General features: G+C 40.9%; 1 protein-coding gene across 2 annotated transcripts in view; it reads left to right on the top strand.

The window, feature by feature from the left end:
• Positions 1 to 15894: 15894 nt before the first annotated feature.
• Positions 15895 to 19976, top strand: part of acer1 (alkaline ceramidase 1) — a 29010-nt gene continuing 24928 nt past the window's right edge. Inside the window, exons 1-2 of one of the 2 annotated variants that reach the window (XM_087976079.1) lie at positions 15895 to 15980; positions 16473 to 16632. In XM_087976079.1, coding sequence (XP_087832205.1) covers positions 16513 to 16632 — 120 coding nt within the window. In that variant the 5' untranslated portion in view covers positions 15895 to 15980; positions 16473 to 16512. Of the gene's footprint in view, positions 15981 to 16227; positions 16379 to 16472; positions 16633 to 19976 lie in introns of those variants that run through there. The other variant, XM_043721094.2, reaches the window with a different exon arrangement.

Below are 19976 nucleotides of genomic sequence, written 5' to 3'. Positions count from 1 at the left end.
TTCATCACCACCACTTGAATGGTGCTCTGTACCACAGTGCAATAGTCACTCATTCTACCGGCAAGTCTGTGCCCTCCTTCACATCAGGAACAAGACCTTGGATCTGTTAGAGAAGGGCACTGGCTGAGGTTCCTTCAAAGCTGAATTCTGTATTCCTATAGCTGCCTCACTGTCAGGCAAAAGTGAGGACAACAGATGCTGGAGATCAGAGTTAAAAGTGTGGTGCTGAAAAAGCATAGCAGGTTAGATAGCATCCAAGAAGCAGGAGAATTGACATTTCGGGCAAAAGCCCTTCAACACTCTGCCAAGGACGTGCAGATCCTGAGCTGCCTCCATCGCCACTCCCTAACCATCTGACACCTGGAGGAAGAACGCATCATCTTCTGCCTCGGGACCCTCCAATCACCCCGTGTCAATTTGGATTTCACCAGTTTCCTCATTTTCCCTTCTCCCACCTTATCCCAGTTCCAACCTTCCAACTCGGCACTGCCCTCATGACCTTTCCCACCTGTCCATCTTCCTTCCCAACTATCCACTCCATTCTCCGACCTATCACCATTACCCCCACCTCCACCTACCTATTGCACTCTCAGCTAACTTCCCCACACACCCCCGTCCAAAGCCCCAACCCCCTCCCATATAGCTCTCCACCCCCTTGGCTCATTCTGTCACACCTTGTCACTGACCTGGAACTAAATTTAATGGAATTACTCAGAGGTAGGGCATGGTTCTACATGCGGATCAGCTTGTGCTTCAGAATTACCGTCACACTTGGCTTGCAGCTTGAGAGGGGGATGAAGTAAAGGCAGCATTGAAGAGATCAAGCTATTAGCAGTGGGAGGAAGAGGAGTGGAAGAAGAGTGCTCCGCTGGAGAGTACAACAGTTTTCCAATAGTGATTATCTTACCTCAACCTCAGCCATTAAAGTAAGAACTGTGTGTGCATCATCTCCATTTTACAAATGAGGTGATCTTGGAAATCTGCGAACCCTTGACAACTGGTCCTGTTGCCTCAGAGCGGGGGGAACAGTTAACAATGCCTATGGCTGTGAAGATGTCTGTGGACATTCATTTATTTGCATTTAGGGCTTTTCCAGACTGGAACAGACAGCATCTCCCAATTCATCTGCATGATGAAAATGGTTGTTGTTCTTTTGCTACAAGAGAAGAAAACATTGTCTGCTTCTTTCTGGACAGAGAAAACACACAGTTTGAACGTAGTATTGCCTGTTTAACAGGCTTTCCCAAGGTGCAGGTTGCTGTTAACCACGAGCCTAAATTTGCAGGTTCTGTATCTAAATGCCACAAACAATGGTTCTGGTCCCTCATTGACCAGATATTGCAGGACCACCCTCAGCACCATTAATCAGATGAATATCTGATACTCCGGTAGGAGTCAGGCCTTTATTCTGCATCAGCCAACAGTCCCACTTAATACCTAGGCCTGACCATAGTGATAAATCTGACTGCGTGGCCAGCACATCCACAGTGACAGCTATCCTGCTATATGCTATCATATCGCTCAAGCAGTGGTTCCACTGTGAATGACTTTAGAGAATCACTTCAGAATTCACTGTGGCATGTGATCTAATTCATCATGTTCTTCCATATCCTGCACAATATGGAAGCTCAGGGACAAGAGGTTACCCAGGAGTAAAGAAGGAAACGTCCATGAATTCTTCTTTCTGTCCATGCTTTCTGTGCTCACCTGATTGGTGTGCTGTACATCAATCTGAGCTGGCTTCTGTTTGTTCACAATGTAGCACCATGACTTTAAATTGATCTGCCATGCAGTGTGTCCTCACATTTGAGCTAGGAGGCCTTGGTTTGAGTCCCACCTGCTCCAGAGGTGAATCATAACACCTCTGAACAGATTGAACAGGAAATATCTAAGTATTCCAGAAAACGTTGCTGGTATCCCAGGTATTTGTATTTCTAACTTGCACTGTTTGCCCAATGCACAGTTTTGGGCATTTTCTACTTGCTCACTCATTGTGAATTTATTCCATTCTCTGTTTTTGAAGAAGTGTGTCCTCTGCCTTGGCATAATTAAACAAATCATTGCTGGACAAGGTCATTAGCACTTCTTTCCAATTAGTGGTAATTCCTTCTCCATTGATGTTGCATGGAAATGCAGCAATGCAATGTAATATTCTCACTTTGTTGTTTGATAGATAATGATCATTGATTTGTTAGTACATACTATTCTTCAATTAGAGCATTTAAACATGGATAATGAAGTGACGATGGGATATTGGTCATTCCTGTTATGGACCAGGTCAGACCCTATCAAAACATTTGAAGATGAAAGCCCAGACCCTAACTTTTCTAGTTGTTTTAAGCAGGTGTACGTGGCTATTCCAGGTGTGAGGCAGCTGGTTAAAACCCCTTGGTTTTAAACAAAACAGAATTTAGTTACAGAGCCCATAAACAACCCCTTGACAAATAGGTAAAATCTACACAGGTTCTTACAAGAGAGAGAGATGGCAGAGAGATTTAGCATGGAACCTCCTTCCATTGCAGATGTTTCTTTGGATTCCCAGAAAACAACTGACCAGCAGTTCTGAACAGCCAGACTATTCAAGCCAGAGACAAGCTGAGCTGGGAACAGTGGCCTTTCCCCTTCCATTGTACACATTTTTTTTATCTGAAAGCTTTTTTCCTGATTCAGTATCTGTCAACTATAATCAAATTGCCCCTAAAACACATAAACCAGACGCATCGGACCCTCTGCATTTACGACCCCTCTCAAAAAAATTCAACGACGGAATAACCTTGTCAAAGGAGCTGCATCATCATACCTCCCTCTTTAAAAAAAATGAACCATCAATATCCAAAGATGGCTCCATTTTAAAATTCCTTAATCTTACACTGTTAGTGCACTACAACACCCATATACATTACATTGACTATAAACATGCAAACATGCACTATTACATTCTTTTTAGTCCATTTATTCCTGCCACTAAATGCCTCAGTTTTCTTCCAAGTCTCAACAATGCATTGGCAATTAAGTTTTCTTGTCCTGTCATGTGCACAATTTTCAAATTGAATGGCTGTAAAACAAGCTCCATCTAAACAGTCTGGAATTTTTGCGCTTAATTTTCTCCACAAACTTAAATGGGTTATGATCAGTGTATATGACTACCTCATACATATTACTATCGAATATTTCTGTTGATGAATATTCAATTTCCTGGAGAAATACTTGATAGGTCTTTCTGTCTTCTTGTTGTTTTCCTGTAAGAGCACAGCACTGACACCCACGTTATTCACATCGATAGCCATCTTGAATGGCTTTGAGTAAGTAGGTGTAGCTAATACTAGGTCAGTGGTTAATATAGTTTTCAGGCCGTTCAACACCTTCCTACAGTACGCTGTCTACTAAAACTTATTGCCTTTCTTTAGTAATTCAATGAGTGGAGCAGCCACACTGCTAAAATATGGTACAGCTTTCCGATAAAATCCTCTCAATCCATCCTTTTGCTTTCCTTCCCTGTCAAAATACCTTTTCAGCATATTCATGTGAGATTTCCTTCTGTCTAGAGTCCTTATGAAATAGTTCACCTCACTCAACTTCCTTTTGATTTGATATGGTCCACTAAATCTTGCCTTTAAAGGTTCACCTATCATTGGATGTAACACTAATACCTTATCTCCGATAGTGAAATTACGAGTTTTTGATTTCTTGTCTGCTTCCTGTTTCATGATGCTGTGATACTTTTAAATGCTGTCTGGGGAACTCCCCCACTCTATTTAATTATTCCCTAAAATCTAACACATAGTTCAAATATATGGTCTCTGAATTCTGACTTACCAATTTCTCCCTAATTAATTTTAGTGGTCCTCTCACTCATGCCCAAAAACTAATCCAAATGGACTAAATTTGGTCGATTCGTTTGGCAAATCTCTGATGGCAAGAAGTACAAACATAATTCCTTTATCCCAATCATCTGAATAGTCTTGATTATGAACATGGTTTTTTATGTCTGATGCCACCTTTCTAGCACTCCCTGCGATTCTGGATGGTATGCAGTAGATTTGAATTGTTTTATCCCTAAGCTGTCCATAACTCCCTTGAATAATTTTGAGGTAAAATGTGACTCTTGATCTGAATGTATCTCTGTGGGTAGTCCGTATCCAGTGAAAAATTTGAGTAACACCTCTATAATCCTTTTAGCTGTGATATTGTGCCATGGAATGGCCTCTGGAAGTCGAGTGGATAGATCCATTATTGTTGACATACTGATTCCCACTTTTTGTTTTAGGTAGGGGTCCTACGCAATCAATTAAAACTCTTGTAAAAGGTTCCTCAAATGCAGAAATAAGTATTAAAGATGCAGATTTTATTACTGCCTGTGGTTTCTCAGTTACCTGATATGTATTACATGTCTGGCAAAATTCAACTATATCCTTGTTTGTCCAGGCCAGTAAAAATTGTTTTTGGATTTTAGCTTGAGTTTTTCTTACCTCTAAATGACCTCCTATGGGTAGTTCATGTGTCACCCGCAACACCTCCTTTCTATAACCCACTGGCAATCTGACTTGATGAACTTCTGCACATTTCCCATCTGCCTGAATATATGATGGTCTCCATTTCCTCATTAAGACATCATTTTTAAGGCAGTAGCATTTAGGGATTCATTCAGATTCTTCCTCCATGTATGCCTTTTGATACAATTGCTTTAAATTTTCATCTTTCTGCTGCTAATTTATCTGAGCTAAAGATTTCTACTTTGTCAGCCACTTGCCCCTGGTTTGTGTCAACCATCTGATCAAACAGGGTCTCTGTTAATTCCACTTCAACTTTCTTATCTGTACTCTTTGATTTTTCCTATTTCAACGGTGACTTTGTGACCTTGTTGCCAAAGAGTCATGAAAAATCCCTGGATAGGCATCTTTTAATAGTTCAGTTGCCTGAGTTTCCACTGGCTTTTCAACCATAGGAGGCAGCACTCCTACCAGCTATATCATTAACAAGGACAAATTATATTCCTGGAAGTGAGAGTTTGTCCAGTACTCCGACCATGACTTCTCCACTCATCACTGGACACTCTTAACCTCACTCTACATAACTGTAAATTCCCATTACTAGTACCTTTTCTGGCAATTGTCCTTCAGAGGTACATATCTCCTCATCTTTCAACATCAAAGATTGGGAGGATCATGTATCTCTTAATATTGTAACCTCTTTACCTGCTGCTCCTGGCCTATGCGAGTAGACTTTACCGTTGCAAGTACATGGTTTAGGAAGATCTGGCACTTCCTCCTTAACTATCATCCAATCAGATTGTACATTCTGGTGCAGCTTTTTAGCCTCCACTGGGCTTTCCATTACCACTTCAACAAAATTCACTGGCTTATCCTGTTTCCTAACCCAACAACACTGTGAATTCATGTGGCCTACTTTATTGCAGTGTAAACACCGGAGCTTTTTAACTTCTCTTTCCCCTTCAAGGGTTTCCTTTTTACTCTGTGGCACATTATCCTTATGATCTTCACCAAGATCTACCTTTCCCTTACCATGTGAGGATTTCTCTTTTCCCCAATTTCTATTCCTCATTTGATTTATGGACCATCTCATAATCATCAGCCATTTCAGCTTCTAATCTTGCAGTCTTAACTCTCTACTCTTCTGCATGAGTTCTCACGACCTCAGGAAGTGAATTTTTGAACTCCTGTCTTAAGTCACAGCTTCTTAAATTAAAATTCTCTCTTTTCCTTCCTTTCTTCTCTCTCTCTCCCTTTCTCTTCTCTCTCTTTTCCCCTTTCTTCTGCCTAGACTTTCCTCTTCTTTTTGATCAGCTAAAAATCTTCTCTGCCTGTCTTTTATCTTCTAACTCCTGTGCCTCACTTGCACTTTAAATATTTCAATCTCCACTGCATGTTTCTGTTTGTCTGATATACCCATGCGCTTGACCAGCTCTATTACATTTTCAGCTTTCCTTTTGAGCCTGTTTGCTAATTCTAAAAACCTTTCTAAATTTTCTTGGCAAATGTGGGAAGCATCTTCAAAACCCCTGAACCTCTTGAGCAATGTTAAGAGCCGTTTCCAAAGATTCTAATGGCCTTTCCAGCACATTTAAATGTTGAGCTATTTCAGTAATAACCATACCTTTTTTCGGAGACACCAGCAATTTCAGTTCCAACCTGGTTGCCAAATACATCAGCTTTGTCTTGTTTACTTTTTGTAAACTGTCCCCCCTGCCCCCAAAGTTACTTCTTTCACCCCCAGAAAACTTAGTGACTGAAAAAGCCAGCACTGTTTAAACCAACCTAACTCAACATTAAAAAAAAGGCGCTAACACCTACCACTCGTTGCCAACAAGCCTAATTTCAAGTTGGAACCACCAAATTAAGTCAAGCAAAGAGTTCCCAATCTGTTATTGACCAGGTCAGTCCCCCTCAAAACATTTCAAGAAGGAAGCGCAGACCCTAGTTTAGTTGTTTTAAGCAGGTGTAAGTGGATATTCCAGGAATGTTGCAGCTGGTCAACACCCCTCAGTTTTAAATAAAATGGAATTTATTTAGAGTATCAAATGAAACACAAACAAAAGAGAACATAATACAAAATAACGTAACCTATCCAAAAGTCCAACTTAATGATGCTGTCCCAACTTAATGATGCAGTGTTAGAAATTGGGGAAAAGAGAAATCCTCACATGGTAAGGGAAAGGTAGATCTTGGTGAAGATCATAAGGATAATGTGCCACAGAGTAAAAAGGAAACCCTTGAAGGGGAAAGAAGTTAATGATTCTCCTGTTCCTTGGATGCTGCCTGACCTGCTGTGCTTTTCCAGCAACACATTTTCAGCTCTGATCTCCAGCATCTGAAGCCCTCACTTTCTCTCAAACCTTTTGATTGAGGCAATATCTGTTAGCTATAATCAAATTGGCACTAAAACCCATACGAACCAGACACATTGGAACCTATGCATTCACGATCCCTCTCAAAAAAATCAAGGACAGAATAACCTTGTCAAAGGAGCAGCATTGTCACACTCCCCACTTAGTCCATATGTCTTGAAACAATTTGGCAATGAATTGCAGTCTCTGGTCAGATGCTATCTGATTTGAGACACCGAATAAACTGAAAATAGTGCTTATGGTGTCAATTGTAGTGTGGCTAAATTGAACAGTGGGTAAGTTAGAGAAGTGATCCATTGCATGGTGAAACTTCCCACCATGAATAGGTCTGCTGCTGCTCTCATACAAATGTGAATAAAATGTAAATGGATGTAGAGGCTCCTTCCACTGCTGGGGTTGATATATTTGGCGTGACTCATGGACATTCTTATGTCATTGAATATCCTGATTCATCCCTGATCAGTGAAGCTACCTTGGTGCAATACTTTTGGTATCGGGAATTGTTTGTCCTTGTGATATACTAATTCTATCTCTGTACCGCCAAAATGAATGAATCTTCTCAAGTCCTTCTTTAATACTGTCAGGTCCTCCTTGTAAATGCTCTGGATGGGGGTATGAATTGGAAGGATTTAGAGGGATATGGGTCCTATGCTGGCAATTGGGTCTAGATTACTTTAGGATATCTGGTCAGCATGGATGAGTTGGACCCAAAAGTGTGTTTCTATGCTGTAGATCTCTCTGACTGCTTTCATATTGGATGTTGCTGATTTCCACTGTTAACATTGACCAAAGTGTAACAGTGTTAAGCATGAGAACATCTTCAGCTTGTAATCGAGAGCATTAATGTGTACATCAAGAAGAATATCTTGTTTGTTTTATGTTGGGTAGTTGATTCAGCACATCTGATCTATTAATTTCTGTGATGTGGCTTACATCTCACTTCAAAGTAATACAGGTACACAATCCTTTATTTGAATTCCTTAGGGCTAGTTGTTTTTCGGATTTCAGAAATTTTCGGATTTCAGAAATGTTCGGATTTCAGAATAAATGACATTTTCAGAGTGAAATAAAAAGTTTCACAGAACAGCAGACCCACATGTGAATAGTATGAGACACAATTGACGCCTGCCAGTGCTGGGCCATGCCGTCACGTCACCTCTGAGTGACGTGGTTCTAGTGGGTGTGAAGTGGGGTCGTCAGTTCACATGCTGCACAATTTTGATATGCCGAAAAAAGCTTCAACAAAAATCTTAGATTTTGGAGCTTTTCAGAATTTCGGATAAAGGATTGTATACTTGTACCTTTGAGATCATGGATTGATTTGAATGCGCAGTCTGTGTGGGTTTGAATCTCATGATTTGTGACTATATCGAAATTGTGCATACGGGTAGTTATGCCAATGCTGGGATGTTGTTATCTCCCAGGTAAATAATTTTGGAAAAAGAAAACGAGCCTGTATATTGGCACTGCAGTGTGATTCTGACATTCCTTAGCTTTCTGAGGAAGTAGAAGTGTTGGTGTGCTTTCTTGACTATAGCGTCAACATGGGTGGACCAGGATAGCTTGTTGGTGATATTTACTCCTTGGAACTTGAAGCTCTCAACCACCTCCATTTTAGCACCACTGATTCAGATAGGGGCAAATGACCAGCTCTTTCATTTTGCTGATATTGAGGGAGAGAGTGTTACATGATGCCACTAAGCTGGTCACTCTCTCTCCTGTAAAATGCTTCATCATTGTTTGAGTTCCAACCCACTACTGTCGTGTCATCAGCAAATTTGTAAATGAAGTTAGAGCTGAATTTGGCTACACAGTTGTGAGTGTATAAGGAGTGTGTATGCAAGGGAATGAGTATGCAGCCTTGTGGGGCACCAGTGTTGAGGATTATTGTGGAGGTGGTGTTGTTGCCTATCCTCACTAATTGTGGTCTGTAGGTCAGGAAGTTGAGGATTCAGTTGCAGAGGGGGGAGCAGAGTCCTAGGTCTTGGAGCCTGGAGATTAGTTTTGTTAGAGTTATGGTGTTGAAGGCAGAAGTAAAGTCAATAAATAGGAGTCTGACATAAGTGTCTTTGTAATTTGTAATATTAAAGTTAATTCTTGCCAACATCCTGTCCTGCAGGTGATCTGACTATATTGTACGCCCTCCCACTGCAGGAATTTCTCGCAGCGTGTTTACATGCTGAGATTTGTATTAAAACAACAGTGATGGTGCAAGCCTTTTAAAATTCATTCCTTTCAGTTAACGCTTCCTCTGATCTTATTTCTGAGTTCTCCTTTTGGATGCACATTGCTGCTGAGAAACAAGAAATGCAAGTACTTCTGTCATTCAGAATGCATTTCAAAACAAATAACTAAAATATAAATTACAAAGGGTGGAATTGTCCCTGCCCTGAAGCAGCATGAACAATGAAGAGCAAGTTAGGAAAATGCGAGAATGAAAAATTGGAAACGTAACTTTGAGAAAAAAGTTCCCAATTTTAGCCTTAAGTTGTAAATGACAACGTCAGAATGAATCTCACCAGTAACTGGTGACTACCTTATTTTTGTACATTTGCATTTTATTATTTGTCCAAACCACCTCTTTTCTATGCCACTTCCAAATCTCCTCTCCTTCTGTGAGAAACTGGACGGTGCAAATTCATGACGTGAAAGTCAGAGTGGTTACTTCACTTACAATGTCACCGCATGACCCATAAACATCATCTTTCATCCTTCGTGTGCACCCATGTTGGCATCTGCAAACCACCTGCCTCAAACTATCATCTCTCAGCCCAATTTTCATACCACTTCAGCCATTTAGGATTCGAATTTGGAGTTCAGCGAAATTTACAACCTGAATGTTCCTGCCAGATCACTTTGCACACAGGAACATACATGCATCCCACTGCCTCTTAGTAAGATGTATCTTACAGCCCTTAGCTTCATTTCCCAGCACTCACTCACTTTCTGCTCATTTGGAGGCTGCCTGTCTCTGTGTTTTGCACAATGTTTTGAGCACACATGGTGAGGCAGTCAGCTTGTGTTAGTAGGACTAAGCAGTGATGGGGATGTGGACATTGTGCTACGTGAGACTGTGCAATGTCAATGCCACATCTACAACACATGTAACTTACACAACAAAACACTGCTTCACTGAAATGGCCATGTCTGAAAGTCAGCAGAAACCACTCCTTCATGAGATCAACAGGGATTGTAGTCAGTCAGTGGGTTCTTTGTTTCAGGGCCCATCTGATTCCAGTGCAGGACATTGGCAGAAATTTGTGAGAAAAGTGATTGCGAGCCCAGAATTTCACACAATAAAACACTCTAAACTCAATGTTGGAAAATTAGATTATTAGATTATTTACAGCGTGGAAACAGGCCCTTCGGCCTAACAAATCCACACCGACCCTCCGAAGAGCAACGCACCCAGACCCATTCCCCTACATTTACCCCTTCACCTAACACTATGGGCAATTTAGCACGGCCAATTCACCTAACCTGCACATCTTTGGACTGTGGGAGGAAAGCCACGCAGACACGGGGAAAATGTGCAAACTCCACACAGACAGTTGTCCGAGGCGGGAATTGAACCCGGTCTCTGGTGCTGTGAGGCAGCAGTGCTAACCACCGTGCCGCCCCAAATAATTTATCCTTGTCTTTTGCACAGATATGCTGGGTTTCCACATCATTGAGGAAGGAATATTTGTGGAGACGTCTCCTCCATTTAGTTGTTTAATTATCTACCACCACTCATGAGTGAATGTGATTGGATTGCAGAGCTTTGATTTGATTCACTAGTTGTAGAATTGCTTAGCTCTCGCTATTGCATGTTATTTTCACTGCTTAGCATGCTAGCTGTCCCGTGTTATAGGATCAGTGGTTTGGCACGTCATCTTCTGGTCTGCCTGGTGTTGCTGCCTTCCACATTGACTGAAGGCTGATCCTCTAGTTTGATGGTAACAGTAGACAGGTGTATATGCTGGGTCATAAATCATAGAATCCCTTTGCTGTGGAAACTTGCCATTCAGCCCAACAATTCCACACAGACTCATCCCCCTACCCTATTCCTTAATCTTGCATTCCCATGGACAATCCACCTAACCTGTACGTCTTTGGACTGTGGGAGGAAACTAGAGCACCCAGAGGAAACCCACACAGACACCGGGAGAATGTGCAAACTCCACACAGATAGTCTCCCAAGGCTGGAACCGAACCCGTGCAACCCAATGTTTCATTTGTGACACCCACTCCTTCCAGTGGGAGAATCATTTAAAATCATGGGTTACAGTTTAGAAATTATATCTGATGCACAATGACTAATGCAGAATAACACAGGAAATGAGAATATAACATATAGGTGCAGGAGCAGGCCATTCAGCCTAACAGGTCTGCCATTCAATGAGATTATGGTTGATCTGATAAGCCTCAATTCCACTTTCCTGCCTTTTCACTGTAATGCTACTAATCAAACAATCTGTCTATCTCAGTCTTGAATATAATTATTGACCCAACCTTGGCAGCCTCTGCAGGAAAGAATTCCACAGATTCAAAACCTTCTGAGAGATGAATTTTCCTAACCTTTGCATTAAATGTAAGACCCTTTATTCTCAGATTATGCCTTCTGGTCCCAGACTCTCCCTCTAGGTGATTCAGCTTTTCTGCTTCTACCTTGTCAAATCCTCTAAGAATCTTTTCTGTTTTAATAACATTGCCTCTCATATTTCTAAATTCCAATAAGTACTGATTTAACTTACTCAGCCTTTCCTCATAAGACAGTCTCTCCATATCTGGTATTAGCCAAGTGAACCTTTGTGGAGAAAGTGAGGACTGCAGATGCTGGAGATCAGAGTCGAGATTGTGGTGCTGGCCTGCAATGTTTTTCCAGCACCACACTCTGGACAAGTGAACCTTTGTGTCATCCTTACCACTCGTCTTCCCACTAGTTTTGAATCATCCACAAACTTGGCTCTAGTACCACTCACATTCCTCACCCATGTCATTTATATTTATTATAAATAACCATGGCCCCAGCTCTGACCCTGGTGGCATTCCACTAGTTACAGATTGCCATCCTGAAAATGCCTCCTTTATTCCAACTCTGTCTTCTATTAGTTAGCCAAACCTCTATCCATGCTAATATACTACCTCTAACATAATGGGCTGTTATTTTGTTAAGTAGTCTTGTAGTAATGTGGTATTTTATCAAATGCCTTATGAAAATTCAAATATATTACATCCAGTGCTTCCCCTTGATCCAGCCTGCTTGTCACCACTTCAAAGAATTCAAGCAAATTTGTCAGGCACGATTGTCCCTTCATGAAGCCATGCTGACTCTGCTTGATCATAATATGCGTTTCTAAATTTTCTGTTCTTACATCCTTTATATTGAATCCTAACATGTTCCCAATAACAAATATATTTGAGTTTAGAAGGTTGAGGGGAGACCTAATAGAAACTTAGAAGATAATACATGGCTTAGAAAGCATAGATGCTGGGAACTTGTTTCTGTTAGGCGGTGACACTAGGACCCAAGGGAACAGCCTTAGAATTAGAGGGGGTCAATTAAAAATGGAAATGAAGAGACATTTCTTCAGCCAGAGACTTGTCGGCCTCTGGAATTCATTGCCGCAGAGTGCAGTGGAGGCCGGGACATTAAATGTCTTCAAGGCAGAGATTGATAAATTCTTAATTTCGCAAGGAATTAAGGGATATGGGGAGAGTGCGGGTAAGTGACGCTGAAATGCCCAGCAGCCATGATTGAATGACAGAGTGGACTCGATGGGCCGAATGGCCCTACTTCTACTCCTACGTCTTATGGTCTTACATAAAACTAACTGGTCTGTAGTATTTTTTTAATCTGCTTCCCTTTTTAAAATAATACTGTTACATTGGCAGAGTCCAATTCTCTGGGACTCTTACAGAATCTAAGGATTCCAGGAAGATTGCCACCAGTGCATCTACTATCTCTTTAGCTACTTACCATCAGGTCCAGGTTAAGTAAACTGGGTGCACTTCAGCTTTGCCTACAGACCTATGTTTACAAAGTTAATTTCCATATTTACACAGACTTCATATAGTTCAACTCATCACGACCGCTATCAACTCCTTCGCTGTCTCTGAGTTGTCACACTGCTAGTCTGATATTCTGATATCCTCCAACTAAATATATTGTTTGTAAGGTATATTAGGAAGACTGAGGCAATTATCTACAACAAATTGCATTCCCTAGCCATCTCCATCCCTCTCTTGGAAACAGTCTGACACTAAACCAGACTATTTGCTGTCTGCTTGACCCCAAGAGAACTTCATAATACGTTTCTGTATCATCACTAAGAACACCTGGTTCCACAATATTACAGGAATCTTAACTGCTGTTTGAAATGACAGAATCATTAGGGCACAGAAGGAAGATAATTCAGCCCATCAAGGTTTTATTCATAAATGGGATATAGTTGTCTCTAGTAAAGCTGGCTTTTACTGCTTATCCTTCAGTGACTTGAAAGGTGGTGGCAAACCATCTTCTGCAACTCCAAAAGTCCAAGTGGTGCAGGTACATCCATCTTGCTATTAGAAAGGGAGTTCCAAAATTCTGACCCAGCGACAGTGCAGATGTGTTTATCTACAAAAATATGGTAGTATAGGCCTGGGGGATACCGTGGTGCTTTGTAGACGGTAGACCTGTTTTGAAGAACATGCAAAAGCAATGTAAAATGAAGAATACAGTTTTATAGGTGTGCATGAGCAGAGAAACCCTGGGGATATATCTCACAAATCATTGAAGTTGGAAGGGCATGTTAAGGCAGCAGTTCATATACCATATGGGATCTTGGACTCTATAAATAGAGACATATAGAGACGAGGTTAAGACAAACCTGTATAAAACTCTGGTTCAGCCTCAACTGGAGAACTCTGCTCAATTCTGGGCACCATATTTCAGGAAGAATGAGAAGGCATTGGAGAGAATAAAGATTTACGAGAAAGGTTTTGGGCTTGAGAACCTTCAGTTACATTGGCACTGTTGGGACTGTTCCTTTTAGAGTAGCCAAGATTAACAAAAGATTTGATTGAGATATTCAAAATTATGAGGGAGCTCTGTGTTAGTGAGAAGCTCTTCCCACTGTTGGAAAGGTCAAGAACCAAATGGCACAGATTTAGGGTGATTGGTAAAATAAATAATGATGACATGAGGAAAATGTTTTTTAGAATATGGCCAAAATTTTGATAGCTTCTGAACAACATGAGTTCTGATGGGTCAGTTGGGAAAATGTGAGGTTGGCATAAATGAGATTCTCAACATCAAGATAAAAAGTACTATTCTAGCTAATGGTTGAATGACGAGATGAGAATTGTGCTAGTAAATGGTGAGAAGCCTATTTGCATTCATTTTTATGCATCACATGTCAATATTAATTAGTCTTGACTCATTGACATGTAGCTTCCCAAACACTCACCAGTTGGATAGAAACAAAACTGTTGAGAATTCTCAACGTAAAAGTCAAGGTTAATTGCTCCTCCAGAACTCTATCTTGGACAGCAGTCCTCAATATCTCAGGGCAAACATGGCAACATGGACAAAGACAACCTGCAAATCATGTCATAGACCAACCTCTCCACATTGTCATGGCACATCTCCAATCCACTTACCACACCAGCTTGCACTTACAATGCACCACTTTGGAACACATCACCATCTTTCATATAGGGCTGTTGCCAGGAGAGGCACTCATGGATTGGACCCCAACTCAGGGGTCATCTGCACTTGCTGTCTGAGCACTCACTAACTTAGCACCTACTTGGATGCTCACAGCATCTTGCATTGCTTTGTATTGACGTCTTGCATTTTTCCTATTAGCCAGAGCTTAAAAGTTTAAGCTTAAAGCTTAAATCTTGCTGTTGAACAGAGACACAGACAGCAGATCATGTTTGTCAACAGTTATGGGATGTTAATTGTGGGGAATGGAGGCAGAATTTGGAAAGGACGATATGAAGAGGAATATACAACATAAAAGTCGGGAGGGGGAGACTTTAGTAATTGGAGCACATGGTTTACTGCAGGAGGGGAGTTGTTGACAGTCACAACTGCTCTGGCTTGGATGGGGACAGTGCAACAGAATGATTCCCATGATTAAGCTATAGGCTCCACAAGGCATTGGGAAAAGAGTAGGACTCCCTTATATGGAGTATTAAGATGAGATGAGGCTAATGACGGATAATCTGTTGGCTCTTAGATTGTGATACATATATGAATATAACTTGTATTTGCAACGAGGTGTCAACTGTGTCACCTATGTGCCCTAAGAAGTATTTTGTTTTTGGTTACCCTCCCACTAGGTGCAATGTGAAGGGAAACGCTTGGCTGGCAGCACTGGATGTGGTGCCTGCTGGGTATAATAATGGTGCCAACACCAGGAATACCAGGAGGCCCCAGCAGCAGTGAGTATTTACAACTCTGGCAAGGGGGAAAATAGGATGGGTTGGGCACTATATTGGTATTGTGTACAGGTAATAAGGCTCATTTTGTGAAACTTGCCAAAACTGACACTTAGCCAATTTCTGGTAAAATTCAGGCCAGTGACTGGTTAGAATCTGAAACGACCTGAGTGAAGGCAGATTCAACAGTGATTTTCCAAATAGAATTTTATAATTATTTCAGTTAGATTTTGCAGAACCATAGGGAAAAATGCAGGGTAGTTGGATTATTGAGAATCTCTTACAGAGAGCCCACAGGAACACAGTGGGCCCAATGCACTCTCCCTGTGTTGTAACTACTCTGTGTTTCTATGATTTTAGGATTACCCAACACTCTCCTTCATGCACCTGAACAAAACTTCATGTGTCAATAAGGTGACTCATTGATATATTCTCAAGAACAATTTGAGTTGGGCAATAAATTCTGGCTTTGCACACATCGCATAAATAAAAAAAAATTATTAAGGTGCACTTATCTCAGACTTTGTCACCTGTTTTGGTTGAACGTGCATAGCTTCTCAACCAATTGTCAACAATACAGGAAGAGCAGAACAAAAAAGCAGGTTTGACAAGACCAAAATTCCAAAGGACACAGCCTTTTAAGCTAATAAATGAGGGTTAACCCTTTGAGGACTAAAGATTTTTTATATTTTTCTCCTAAATGGTAAGCTTGCAGCATTTTTTTCTGACTCTTTTACAACAGAGTTCCAGCAGCTGATAGCATGTCTGACAGGTGTGTTGTACATTTGGGAAAATATGAAAAATGTTTGTGTTTGCCTCGATTGAGAGCACCCACCTTTAACTCATTTAGAAAGAGTGTAGATATTCATGTAGCCCTATAAAGGTTAAAGGGTGGGGAAGAGAATTAGTGCTATTATTTTGGAATGTAGTGCACCTTCTGGCATTCAGTCCACCCTGATCTCTAGCTATTTCACTGCAACGGTGTCTATATCTGTTTACTTGGAATTATTTTTCTGTTTGTGAGCTTGAGCTAAAATTCCCAGGACGGTTTGTGGCTGACATCACATGACAATAGTTCTGATTACTCTAGATACCTGCAAGGTTGGCTTTAAATAATTCATACCATTTGCTTCGCTCTCTCCTTGTTCCAGCCACAAATGCTTTTAATTTTGTTTTTGTATTGTTTTTGTTGCAGATGAATTTTATATTTTATTTATGAGCACAGGTTCTACTTCATGCACATCTTTCAGCAAGGACTCGGGATGGCCAATGTGTTTGCATATCAGAGCTCTCAGATTGACTGGTGTGAAGACAATTTTCAGTTTTCAGAGAAAGTTGCTGAGTTTTACAACACGGTAAGGACTGGCTGCTGCTGTGTAATTTCTTAATTATGTCAGACAATTTAATGCACAAAAATTTGTAGTGGCATTTTAAACTATATCACTAACTAGAATTAGAATAGGCAGCAACTGTTGGAACTGCTTTAGAGAGATAAGTTGAAATAAGTTGCCTAAAGCAACATTTACATTAAATTCTGAACATTTTAATCCCTTTTGGCTGATCACAAACTAAGCCAGTGAATTTAAATTTATTTGTTGCCCTATGTGAATTGACTGATCTCTGTACCAAGGTAGCAAGTATAAAGGAATCCTTTATCTCTCCATGAAGAGCTCCTAGCTCCTTGGATGCCTTCATTCTGTTGTCTTATCCCTCATTAATATTGCTGATCTTCCACTGATGCCACTGTTGAGACTAGGGTCAGATCGGTAAGTTCTATTTAGGTTCTCAAAAACATTTCTGAGACAATGGTCTCCAGATCTTGGAGGTGTAGTCATTCTCAGTCACTCCTCTGCTGGGGATATCCCCAGCGACTAGGGATGCTATCATAACAACAGAAGCAAGGTTTCAGATTGTTTTCAAGACTAAAGCACTTAAAAGAAATCACCATGGCTTAAACTATTCAGAATCATAAAGCACAGAAGTAGACTAATGGACCTGTCATTATATAGAGCCCTGGTCATAGAAAATTATAGCACTGAAATTATAACTGTCAATCCATCATGTCTTCCCCAGCCATCAAGCACCTATCTCCTCTAATCCAATTTCCCAGCGCTTGGTCCATACCCTTACCAGGTGTTTCAAGTGCTGAAAAAAATGCTGCCAATTTCTAAAATAATTTTTTTGATAACTGGTTAAAAGGCCAGCGAAACTCCCAACTGGTGAGTGGAAGACTCCTCATTCATACACTGTATAGAGATAAAGACTTCAGTCTGACTGTGGACATACTCGTTCGATCAGCAATGTCTCCTTGAAAAGTAAGTGAAGGAATTTGAATTGAGGTCTGACAGAATTTAGATACATAGGTCTACTTTGGGGAATGGTTTTTTTATACTTATTAACTGTGAATTAGTCCACACAAGAGGGAATCTCTTTATAGAAGAGATTCAGATGCATAAGAAGCAATCAATAAGCAATATTGATAATAATCCACCAAGATTTTCTGATGGGTACACAAAATGGCAGCACCTTTTGCATTTCTGGCAGAACCCGAGATGATTGATTTCAGAGCCAGTGCTTACAATCTTGGTTTTGTAGAATGTGGACAGTGAGGTTACATTTCTGTCATGTCAATGGAATCTGTCCAGTCCAATGGCTTTTACCTGTTTGGACTTTGCTGCGTTTATTCACCTGTGCTTTTCCATTATATTCTTGGCAGCCAGACCTGAACAGCAGCTTTCATTTATGATGTTTCGCTGGAATGAATTTGGACAAAATACTAGGCATTGAGGCAACAGACAGGTGACCAAACAGTTGGTCAAAGAAGTAGATTCGAGTATTGTAAAGGAAGAGGGAGATGAAGTGCTGGTTGATATGTTTACTTAAAGTATCAACCAAATTCTCCTTCCTCTTCAATTATCAATTAACTATGCCTCCTTAAACTCATGCAACAGCACTATTTAAAGTGTCATGATTATGACGATAAAACACAACTGATTTTTACTAGGAATTTCCTCATCCCTTTTCTAAAATGCACAGTTGCACTCAATTTGCTCCACATAAAATGTGTATGTAGCACAGTGATATTTTTGCCTGTCTGAAAGTCAGTGCTTAAAAGTAGTACTTTTCTTTGCTACCAGCTATTTTTGTTTGCAACCATTGAAATTCTGAATAAGGCAGCTACTTGGAGAGTTATGTGTAGCAAACAAAGGTATGTATATCTACTTGGGAATGTCTAAGCAGAACTCAGGTTCCTCAGAATGTGCTGACTTGCTCCAAATTTGCTAAACCAATGCTTCCAGTGCTTTGTTGCTAAAGAGGCTGCTCACTGTTGCTGTTGAAGACGTTTGCCAGGAATTGTGTAGCAGAACTCTTGAGCTTTCAAGGAGTTGCCAGTAATGGGTTGGTTCAGTCCACCTTCTAAAGCTTTGAAAGAGGCAGGTCCATTCTGATTCTTTGTTATTGCTCATTCCTGCCACTGAACTGCATTTTTTGCTTCTAAATATTATTTGTGTAATCTGAAATATTAAAAAATAAAATGCTTGGTTTACCTTTTTTCAAAGACAGCACATCCTCCAGACTATTGAATATATTAAACAATGGAGCTTCTGATGCATAATTGAGATAAATTCATTGCTAATAATGACACCAAGCTATTGTTCTGGTTGTACAAACACTCGAAACAAATTAATTCATTTTTTTGCCAGTTTGGTCACCACAAATAAAGATGGCCAGGGTTTTACCGGACTCCGGTTGCCCCATCCACCTGCCGAAAGATCGAGGTCCCTTGGCTCGTTATAGGAGCCCTGACCCAATAACTGCAATGTGGCATCAGGGCTTCTGTCTCTTTAAGGGACAAAGTCCCAGGCTTCAAAGGCTGTGGCGGTCAACTGGCTCTTCAGTGCCACATCCTTCCTGGGGAATCTGTAACATCTTGGGCCAGTGTGTCACTGATTAAAATAATGGACAGGGAAATTAAACCATATAATATAGAGCCGAAGTCGGCCATTCAGCCCATCACGTTTGCTCTGCCATTCAGTGAATTCATGGCTGATCTGACAATTCTCAACTCCACCTTCCTGACCTTTCCCCATAACCCTTACTGACTAAAAATCTAGCTCAGCCTTGAATAAATGTAATGAACAGCCCTTTGTGGTAAAGAGTTCGACAGGTTCACTATCCTCAGGGAAAAAAATCCTCCTCATTTCTGTCCTAACTGCGTGACCTCAATCTGTGATTGTGCCTCTGTTCCTAGATTCTCCCCAAGGGGGAACCAACCTATCCACATTGACCAAAACCCTTAAGAATCTCATATGTTTTGATAAGGTCACCTCTCATTCTTCTAAATTCCAATGTGCACTGGATCTTTGAGGAGAAAGTGAGGTCTGCAGATGCTGGAGATCAGAGCTGAAAATGTATTGCTGGAACAGCGCAGCAGGTCAGGCAGCATCCAGGGAACAGGAGAATCGACGTTTCGGGCATAAGCCCTTCTTCAGGAAGAAGGGCTTATGCCCGAAACGTCGATTCTCCTGTTCCCTGGATGCTGCCTGACCTGCTGCGCTGTTCCAGCAACACATTTTCAGCTGTGCACTGGATCTACCAACTCAACCATCTCTCATAAGGCAATCCCTCCATACCTGGTGTTAGCCTAATGAACGTTTTCAGGATTGCTTCCAATGCTGGTATATCTCTCCTTAGATAA

Source organism: Chiloscyllium plagiosum, unplaced genomic scaffold (genome assembly GCF_037043375.1).
Source record: "Chiloscyllium plagiosum isolate Xiang-an unplaced genomic scaffold, Cpla_swu_hap1 HiC_scaffold_28, whole genome shotgun sequence".
Taxonomy (NCBI): Eukaryota; Metazoa; Chordata; class Chondrichthyes; order Orectolobiformes; family Hemiscylliidae; genus Chiloscyllium; species Chiloscyllium plagiosum.
The sequence above is the reverse complement of the archived record's forward strand: the minus strand, read 5'-3'. Positions and strand labels throughout refer to the sequence as shown.